The 10,000-nt window shown below is 55.5% G+C and overlaps 1 protein-coding gene across 8 annotated transcripts in view; it reads left to right on the top strand.

Annotated features, from left to right (window-relative positions):
• The window catches only part of LOC135242143 (dual specificity protein phosphatase 8-like), a 65,453-nt gene that overhangs the window by 48,986 nt on the left and 6,467 nt on the right, over positions 1 to 10,000 (top strand). For 7 of the 8 annotated variants that reach the window (XM_064313081.1, XM_064313079.1, XM_064313074.1 and 4 more), the window contains one exon: positions 9,851 to 10,000. This exon is cut by the window's right edge and continues 17 nt beyond it. In XM_064313081.1, the coding sequence (XP_064169151.1) occupies positions 9,851 to 10,000 (150 nt within the window). Of the gene's footprint in view, positions 1 to 2,040; positions 2,733 to 9,850 lie in introns of those variants that run through there. The other variant, XM_064313080.1, reaches the window with a different exon arrangement.

Raw genomic sequence — 10,000 nt, 5'->3', positions numbered from 1 at the left:
TATGGTTCTCGCCCTCGTTGTTGGACTTTGTTTGACCTTCGACCTCCCGGCATTACAGGCAGAGCGTATTACAGGCAGCCTGTTTAGGAAGCACGCGTGTGTGTGGGGGGGGGAAATAAAAAATGAATGAGGAATGAAATGCGTTTGGTTTGAATAAATGCATCTGGCTCTCACACGCCGCCTTGCGTGATCTTTAATCGCTGACATTCATCACGGTGTTTTCCTGTGTGGTATCAGACTCTCACCCCCCCCCCCCCCCCGGCCCCGCTCCCCGTTCCAGTTCCTGTTTAATAGTTCCAGTAAGAGAATCGTCCTCAGCTGTGTCCCTGCTGTGCGGCGGGTTCGCGGTGCAGCTGTCAGTGGTTATTGTTGTTCTGTTTGTGCACTGGGGGCATAGCGCAAATAGATGCTGACGGGGGTGGGGGGGGCGTGGGGGGGGGGCGGTGGTCAGTGATACAGCCGGCTATTTACGGCCCCTCCTGACCCTCCATGGGGCGGGGTCCGTCCAACACCCCAATTCCACACGCTGTTCTGGACCCCCCCCCAGGGCGGGCCTGCACCCCTCCAGCAGGGCGGCTTTGGGACCGGCTTCTCCAGTTCCAGCAGGCCCACGGAACAATCCGGAACGGTCACTGGACTTCAGCTGTCAATCTCTCAACCACTGGCGGGGGGTGTGCAGTACTGCTGATCGGCCACTCGGAGGCGCTGTTCCTGTGCTTCCCTTCTCCCCGTTTGTCTTTTTTCTTCTGTTTACTGGTTGTTTCCACCTCAGTCACATCCTCTTTTTGAACCACAGCAGTCTGTGAAGCCCCTAAGCTGCCGTTTCTGTAGTTAAGGCCTGGACTGGGAGGCGGTGAGGTCATCACCCCTAAATGCCGGAGAGAGGAGGAGGAGGGTGGTTTTGTTGACGTTTTCCTCGGCGTAGATTATGTTACCGCGCTCTGACTCGTGCGCCGATCGACATCACCCGCCCGCTTGGCGTCGGCGACGCCCCCCTCCATTAGCGGGCCGAGCCAATCCGGGGCGGGTGACTGATACCGGTGCCGCTCTGTCTGGGCCTGAAGGGGAGAAGGGGATGCGCTCACTGCAAAGCATCGATCCCTGGCCCTTCGCTCTGCAGTCAGCACTCTGCTTCCGGCGCCTGCTCTACCCCCCCCCCCCCCCCACACACACACCTCGTAGACAGTGTGGCTCTGTACGATGGGCTGCCACTCCGATGTATTCACCGCACGCTGTAGAGCGACGGTGCTGCTGGGAGACCTTCTCGTCCAATAGCGCCCCCTGTGTGTTAACCCAGCATGGCGCGGTTTTAACTGTCTTCCTGCGTGGTCCCCCAGAACCCCTGGATAAAAACCACCCCCTGCATGTTCACCAGGAACACCAGGATTCAACCCAGCCTGCGCATGGTCCCCCAGAATTCTGGGATTCAAACCCACCCCCTGCTCCTGCACTCTTCAGAGTGCAGTCCTGCTGTAGCTCAGACAGCAAACAGCAGCGTAACTAACGGCGACACGTTACGCTAGCGCTTCCCTACGGTCCGCGGGCCTCGCTCGCGGCGCGGCGTTAGCAGCAGCGACCACGAGCGCTACACCAGCGCTGCATCGGCTCTCTGGGGGGGCAGCGGGGGCCACAGCGGCTCTCCGGAGGGGAAGCGGGGGCCACAGTGGCTCTCTGGGGGGGCAGCAGGGGCCACAGTGGCTCTCCGGAGGGGAAGCGGGGGCCACAGTGGCTCTCCGGAGGGGAAGCGGGGGCCACAGTGGCTCTCTGGGGGGGCAGCGAGCGCTACTCGCGCGCGCTCTCTCTCTCCCGCGCCGCGCTCGCCTGCAGGAAGGCCTGGAAGGTGGCCGCATATTTGCGTGGTGACTCAGGAATGTGGTTACATGCCTTACACATGAGCAACACTGGAGCCAGGTCTCCGGGAGGGGGGAGGGGGGCGCGGGGGGGGGGGGGGAGGGGGGTGGGGGGGGAGCCTCTGCTCACGGCAAGTGAGCTCATTCACTCTGGAGCTGGAACAGAGCGAGCACTGCGAGGAGAGAGAGAGAGAGAGAGAGAGGGGAGGGGAGGAGGGAGAGTAAGCGAGCCAGTGAACGAGCGAGAGAGAGCGAGAGAGAGAGAGAGAGAGAGCGAGAGCGAGCGAGAGAGCGCGACAATAGGGAGCTGCTCTCCCAGCTGCAGGCAGACACACACACGGGGAGAGACGCTGAAGGAGGAAGAGTCTCTCACTCGCTCTCCCTCTTTCTGAACAGCAGCAGCAGCAGCAGCAGGAGAAGTAGGAGGAGAAGCAGGAGCAGGAGGACAAGGGCAGCGGAGCAGCCAAACCTTCTAACCCCCCTCTAACGCTGCCCCGGCTGGGCTCTGTGCCTCTCTGCCTCCCCCTCACATTCCCCATCTCCACTCGGGACCCCTCTGGGTCAGGACTTTCGTGTTTTTTTCGTGGGGGGGGTTTTGAGAGCGCTCTTGTTTTGGCTGAGAGTCATTTCGGAGGGGAGGCTGAAAGCGACGGACGGACAGGGGACGACAGGAGCAGAGGGGCGCCTCGAGCACACGCGTGTGGGTGTGCGGCGTGCGGCGTGCGTGCGCGTGTGGGGGGGTTTTTTTTTTGGAGACGGGGGGGTCCACGCTTGCCTGGATGCCTGTGGATGTGGTGATTGTACCCCCAGAGCGGAGGTTGTGGTCGGAGATGAAGCTGAAGATCAGGGTTCGTAGGATGAAGGAGAGACGTGACCTCCGAGGTGGGTGTCTGATGCGTTTGGGGTGGGGGGGGGTCCTCTTGGGGTTCGGGAGCCTGAGATGGGTGTCCGACGTGTGTGTGGGGGGGGTCCTCTCTTGCTCTTGGGGCACAGGGGGCTGGGTTTTTTGGAGGTTGCAGTGCAGGAGGGTTTGCTTTGTATTATGTATCATTTAAATGAGAGCCCAAACAGACACCTCTTTGCTTTTGAAAGGGGGGGTTGTTCAGGTTTTGGGGTTCAGTTGGGGGGTTTGGTTTGGTTGTCCTTAGCGATTCAGCCGTGGTTTAAAACTGCATCTCCTGCTGTCTGCTCCTGCAGGGCTTCCCTCTGCACCTCTCTCTCTCTCTCTCTCTCTCTCTCTTTTGTCTTTCTTTTTCTGTCACTCTCTCTCTCTCCTTTTTCGTTCTCTCTAACTCCCTTTCTCTCTTTCTCTCCTCTCTCCTCCTTCTCTTTCTCTCTTTCTCTGACCTCACATTGCATTTTGACTCCCCCTGTTGATATTTTGCCTCCCCTCTTTTTTTGGGGGGGGGGGGGGCAGATGCCAGAAGCCCAGGGGGCACAGGTCTGCAGAATTACAGACTGTAGGGACACAGACACGCCGTTCGTTACTGTTCTCAGATCAGCCGACTACAGAGTTACAGACTGTAGGGACACAGACACGCCGTTCGTTACTGTTCTCAGATCAGCCGACTACAGAGTTACAGACTGTAGGGACACAGACACGCCGTTCGTTACTGTTCTCAGATCAGCCGACTACAGAGTTACAGACTGTAGGGACACAGACACGCCGTTCGTTACTGTTCTCAGATCAGCCGACTACAGAATTACAGACTGTAGGGCACACAGACACAGCTGTTCTCAGATCATCTCTTCTCCCCATCTCACCATCGATTTGTTTCATGGACATAAGTTTGGTGTTTTTTTTGTTGTTGAATGTGATTGGATATCTTTTGTCCCTGAGTGGGAGCGTGAGCAGCTCCATCTCCTGTGGGTACAAACCTCACAGCCCTGAGTCGTGTTCTCTCAAACAGCACAAACCCGCCGTAGACCCTCACCTGCGCTGGTCTACCTGTGCTGGTCTACCTGCCAACAGCAGGTCTGTGTCAGTGACAATACCAGGGGGGTGCAAATTAATGAGTAATTCCATTCACACCCATATCCTTTTGGGATGGGGTGCGGGGGCGAGGAGGTGGGGGGTGATGTCCTCTGTCCCCTTTTTTGTTTTAGCATTTGTCTGTGCACGCCTGCGATGATGTCATGCTGTCCCTGTGCATGCTGGGACAGGTGTTGGGGGGCTGTTGGGTGACGGATGGGGGAGTTTGTAGGTGCAGCAACAGCCCGCAAGTCTCACGGGGGCAGTTTGGGGGCAGTTACTCAACCTGATCAATAGATTTGGCCCCCAGGGGGCGAGGAGGAGGGGGCGGGGGGGGTGAAATCTGGAGAGACCCAGCTGCTACAGGAGCTCCTGTTCTGACGTACAGTCAGGAAACTGGGGCCTCCCAATCAGTTTCATGTGCGCAGCATTGTTGTCATTGCCTAGCGCCTTCGTCGGTGACCCTTTGGTGTGCAAAAAGTGCAAAATGAATTTTTTTTTTTCTTTCAGCAAGTCACTTTCATACTACATTGATGAATAACAAAGCGGACTGTCGAAACATTAAACCCAACAAAAGGGGGGAGAAAGAAAGACAGGAAAACTCGATAGCGAGACGGAAAGCTCGATAGCGAGACGGCGTTTTTTATTTGATGTGGCTCCAGACGGCAGATGGCCTGTCTGCAGAACTGAGAAACTGGGATGGGGGGGGGGTGGGGGTGTCACTGTTTCCTAAAGGTCCAAAGTGGTGTGGGAGGGGCTCTGTTTGCAAGAACATACATAAAGCACATTGTCCTATGGGTTAGCTCCTGGGGGGGGGGTGTTTAGCCTGAAAATCAGGACAGGATGAGCTAATACATTAATGAGGCTGTGAGATGCTGCTGCTGTCAACTGTGCATTCATCACAGAGACCGGGGGCCGGGGGCGGGGGGGGGGGGGGGGGCGGGGGGTTACGTAAGAGGAAAGCGTTAAAAGGAAGTCTGCTTCCCTCTACAGCATTCCAGGGACACGGGGGCTCCTGTGATCCCTGCACCCCCCCCCCCAATCTCCCAAATCCGGAATTCTGCCCCCACCTCCCACCCCCCCACCCCACCCCGCTGCAGTCTCTCTGGAGTGGCCTCGAGGTCAGGGGCTGTGCTGGCCTCACTAATTTTGGCTTTTATAGGGTTTATAAGAGCGCTGCTCTTATAGGGTACAAGCTGGGACCCAGCTGTGTGTTCCTCTTAGGTGCTAACCAATCTGCTTCCTTTATTCCATGTTAGTTTTTCCTCTCCTCTCCTCTCTCCTCTCTCTCCCTCTCTCCCTCTCTCTCCCTTTCTCTCTCTCCCTCTCTCTCTCTCTCTCTCAGTGCTTCCCCCTGGTGCGTGTGGGTTGTTGTTTATTTTCAGAGTGACCGTGTAATCCGTGTGTGAGATGCGAGACGGCCCCTGTCCTCGTTCGTTTCCATGGCGATGGCGAGTAGAGAGGTCATGTGACGCGTGACAGAGCAGCGGCTCTGAGGGCACTGAGGCTCTATTGTTTGGCCCCCGGCCGAGGTGCCGCGAACGTCACCGCAACGTTACGGCAACGCTACGGCAACGTTACAGCAACGCGATGGCTCAGTCTGCAGACTCGTGTTGCCTCTATGAGAGTATGGATGATAATGTAATATTAGGTCACTGGTTTGTTGTTCTGTGTCTGTGTGTGATATGAAACGCTGCGGGCCTCTGGTGTGTAGAACATGCCTCAGGCGTGTGTGACATACCGGGATCAGCAGGCCCCGGCTCACACCTGGCCCAGGTTTACAGGGTCCGTTCTGCTTCTGCTGCTGTAGTTCCGATCCTCGTGATTCATCGGGAGAGAGCTGGTGCAGGCTGGGGTGGTGTGGGGGGAAACTGAAGCATTTTACCCAGCATGCCCTGGGGCTGACCCAGAACCATGTGACACTCGGGAGTGCCGGCTGGTGGGTGCAGTGGTCCAGGCTGGGGCTAATTGAGACACCAAACTCTAGCAACACCAAGGGTGGAGGGTTTAGTGGTGCCATCCACACGGCAACCCCCCCCCCCCCCCCAGCTCCACGATGTCACACTGTGGGGGTTACAGAGTGTGAGGGCAGCCCAGTGCTGGGTGGGGGCGTGGGGGGGGGAGACCCGTTGTATAAGGCATGCTGACCTTTGACCCCTGGATGTCAGCGTGAGCTGGTGGTGGACATGGTGCACAGCTGCTGCTGAGAGCGGTGGGGTCAGAGAGAACCCCCAACCCCGCCCCCCCCCCCCCGTCCCAGCGCTGACAGGCCCACATGCTGAGCGGTGATGTCATCGCGCTCGGCTCTCGCCATTAATATCCGCGAACAGACAACCCTTCTGTCTGCTCTTAAAGGGCCAGGCACTGCGAATAGTTCTGTCTGCTCTTAAAGGGCCAGGCACTGAAAGTGAGAGGAGGGGGTCGGGGAGTGGGACAGTCTTGTCCTTACTCCCACCTGAGCTGTGACCCAGCACCGATCTGTGACCCAGCACCTTCGTGTTTAATCCCAGAGCAGGAAGCTGGCGGAGCAGGAAGCTGGCGGAGCAGGAAGCTGGCGGTGGTGCACACCTGCCTGTCACAGAGGCAGCGCTCTGAGCTAGCCTCCTCCATAAAGGAGAGTGAGATTAGCGTGCGATGTGTGACCCCCTTTCAGTTATCAGACCAGTTTAACAGTCACAGCGTTTGCATATCAAGGGAGGGCACGAAGGAAACTGTGTGTGTGTGTGTGTTAGTGTGTGTGTGTGTGTGTGTGTGTGGTACATTTGTGTGGGTATGTGTGTAGTGGATGTGTGTGTTTGATTACGAGTGTGTGCATAATGTTTTGGTTTGCATATCTAGGGAGGGCACGAAGGAAACTGTTTGTGTGCATGTGTGTGTGCATGTGTGTGTGTGTACTGCATTTGTATGGGCGTGTGTGTAGTGGATGTGAGTATATGAGTGTGTGTATATTTGTATGCGTGCATGGGTAGGTGTGTGTCAGTGGGTGACTGAGTGTGTGTGTGTGTTGTGTGTGAGTGAGTGTGTGTGTGTGTGTGTGTGTGTGTGTGTGTGTGTGTGTGTGTGTGTGTGTGTGTGTGTGTGTGAGTGAGTGTGTGTGTGTGTGTGTGTGAGTGTGTGTGTGTGTGTGTGTGAGTGAGTGTGTGTGTGTGTGTGTGTGTGTGTGTGTGGTGAGTGTGTGTGTGTGTGTCTGAGTGAGTGTGTGATGTGTGTGTGTGTATGTATGTGTGTGTGTGTGTGTGTGTGTGTGTGTTAGTGTGTGCGCGTGCGTGTGCGTGCGTGCGTGTGCGGGGGTGTCGTGCGGTGCGTGTTGTGTGCGTGTGTTGATGTGTGTGCATGTGCGGTCGTGTGCGTGTGCTGTGGTGTGTGTGTATGTCTGTGTGTGTGTGCTTATGCTCGCTGTACAAACTGACTCACACAGGCTCCCTTGGGCAGTTTGCTTTTGTTTGATTCACTGGCAGTTTTGCGATCGTCACGTAGAGAACACATTGGCTACGATGACATCACCTGTGTACACACACCTGCCTAACGATAAAAAGCCGCCCTCTTCTTGTGCACCGGAGTACGGAGCAGGTCTTGCATGTTCCAGCTGCATATTATTAACTCCTGCCAGTAATATTCAAATCCGTCTCTATTCACACAGGGTACACCGGCGCCAAGCGGGCCCAGAACTGTGTGTTTTAGCCTGCGGCGGCCTGGTTCTCCCTGCAGACAGGCCGAAGCCTGGGCAGCGGGTGATGTGAGCATCCCAGTGACCAGCACTCAGAGCTGGACAGAGGTTCTGTCGTGCAGGGGGCAGGTGGTGGGTTGAGTAGCTGGGGTCTCGCTTTCAGCTAAAAGAGCGGTTGCCATGTTTGAACTGTGAACAGTGGGATGGGGGGGGGGGTGCGAGGGGTGTTTAGGGTCAGGTAAGACAAGTAGAAGACATTTTATCTGCCCCTATGTTCTAAATATTTGTTTATTTTTAACGCCCTCCAGGGTTGATCAGTAATCCTGCTCTCCTAACCAGCTCTGTGGCAGAGCCCTGGCGATGTGTCCCGTTTCCACAGAGCCAATCAGAGATGAGCGTTTAGATCAATCTGCGCGAATCGGCTGGATTCGTCTCCTGCCAAAGGCCTCCTTTTCTTTTCTCTGCTTCTCAGCAAGCCGCGCGTTTCTTACCCAGCCTCCCACGAGCCCGCGCTGGCGACTCTGAGCCTTCCCACAATGCACCGGGAAGTGCGCATTACCCCCTTCGTTTGCTTAACACCTGGATCTGGACTGAAGTATCGCCAAGCGCTGTCCAAAAACGTTTACGTCTTTAGACTTTGTTCGAGTAAGTAGGTCAGGGGCGAGATCCCAGTTCCCAGTTTAGCATCTGGAGAGTCAGAGCTGCGCGGGGGCGGCCTGTCGGGATGTGGATGAAGCACGGGCCTTTGAGCTCAGAGAATGTACATAGTTACTTTTTGGGGGTTGTGTAAAGGCCGCATCAGCTCCTGGGGGTTTGGGGGGGGGGGCACCTGGAGACGGTTTAATTCGGAGCGTGTGGTGTGGCCGGGACATCCTGCACCCGTGACCCCTCCCCATTCCCCGGTGCTGATGTCATGGCCAGGCAGAGGAGATGAGGTCATGCAGGAAAGGGAGCCCGGAGGAGCAGATGCCAGAACCAGATCCGGCTGGCTTTCAGAAAAGGAGGCGGGGCTTCTTCCCCCCCTCCTCCCCCCCCCCCCGCAGTTCTGCTCTCGCCTGCTCGTCGTTTTCTCTCTGTCGTTCTCGAGTGTGTGTGTGTGTGTGTGTGTGTGTGTGTGTGTGTGTGTGTGCGCGCATATGTGTGTGTGCGTATGGGTGTGTTTGTGTGAGTGAGTCTGTGCGTGGGGGGGGGGGGGGGACTAAAAACAAAAAACTTCAGTGCCAGTTTCACAGACAGATTCAGCTTAGTCCTGGACCAAATTGAGTTTTGCATGGAGAATCTCCATTCAGAATTGAATTTAGTCCAGGAATGAACTTAATATGTGTCTATGAAACTGGGCCAAGAGCTTTATAGCACAAGCAGTTCACAGATCCAGATTCTACCCAGAAAAGCCAGCATTTATTTACATATGTATTTATTTACTCATTATTTATAATTTAGTGAAAGGGGAACAATGTGCAGGGCGTTTGCACCTAATTCCCCTGCATTTCCCAGCTGTTTGCACCAAGCACAGGCAGATCTCAAAGACTAAGGATGACTTGGCGTCAATGCAACATGAAACCAAAATAAATAAAAAAGGAAAATTTTAAATAATAACAATAAATACAGGAAGTCTCTTTCTCGCTTTTTGAAATGTGCAGGATTGTTTCAGGGCTTGCTGCTAGTGTTCTGGTCTGGTCGTGTTGTGTTCTTCTGAATACAGACATCAGGGGTGCAGTAAAATCCCTGTGAACCCCCCCATCCCCCCCCCCCCCCCCCGTGACGGTGGATTCCCGCTGCAGGAATCCCCTGTCTTTTTCCGTTAGCGTTGAGAACGGTCAGTTCCACCTCCAGTGCGTTGTGCTCAGTCCTGCCATCAGCCAATGAGGCGCTCCCAGAATGCCCAGAATCCCCCCTGTATGCAAACGAGGCGGCTGACTCATTCAGCACATAATGGATGACTTAAACCGTCAGTGACAAAGAATGAATTGCCCAACCGGTTAATTATCTTTAAACTGGCAGTTCCTCCTTGCTGCCCCCCACCCCCTCCACCCACCCTTCCCTCGGGGAACAGCCTTCAGGGACAGGGTGATATTTACGGCTGTCATTGAAACATGTGAAGCATCGCCACGCTTGTGTGACTGCATGTAAAAGAGGAACTCCCGGGAAAAAAAAAATCCACGTCCGTCATGCGTTAATGGCTTGTTTGAAGGTACCTGCTATTTGGGTTTTATGTTGTTTTTCCCGCTTGTGGCCAGGAACCCCCTCCAGAGATATTTTCGTTTTTTTTTGTTTTTTTTGTTTTTTTTTTTTTTGCTCATAAAATTTTTTTTTTGGTCTGGTGTGTCAGCTGACCGTGCGGTCTTGTGTGTCTTTTCCCAGGGGGCTTTGCAGCTTTCTCGTCCTGCTTCCCCGGACTGTGCGAGGGCAAGCCCGCCCCCATCCTTCCCATGAGCCTCTCCCAGCCCTGCATGCCGGTGGCCAACGTGGGGCCCACCCGCATCCTGCCCCACCTGTACCTGGGCTCCCAGA

The sequence above is a fragment of the Anguilla rostrata genome, chromosome 16, assembly GCF_018555375.3.
Source record: "Anguilla rostrata isolate EN2019 chromosome 16, ASM1855537v3, whole genome shotgun sequence".
NCBI lineage: Eukaryota > Metazoa > Chordata > Actinopteri > Anguilliformes > Anguillidae > Anguilla > Anguilla rostrata.
Note: the sequence above shows the minus strand (reverse complement) of the source record. Positions and strands in the feature narration are given on the sequence as shown.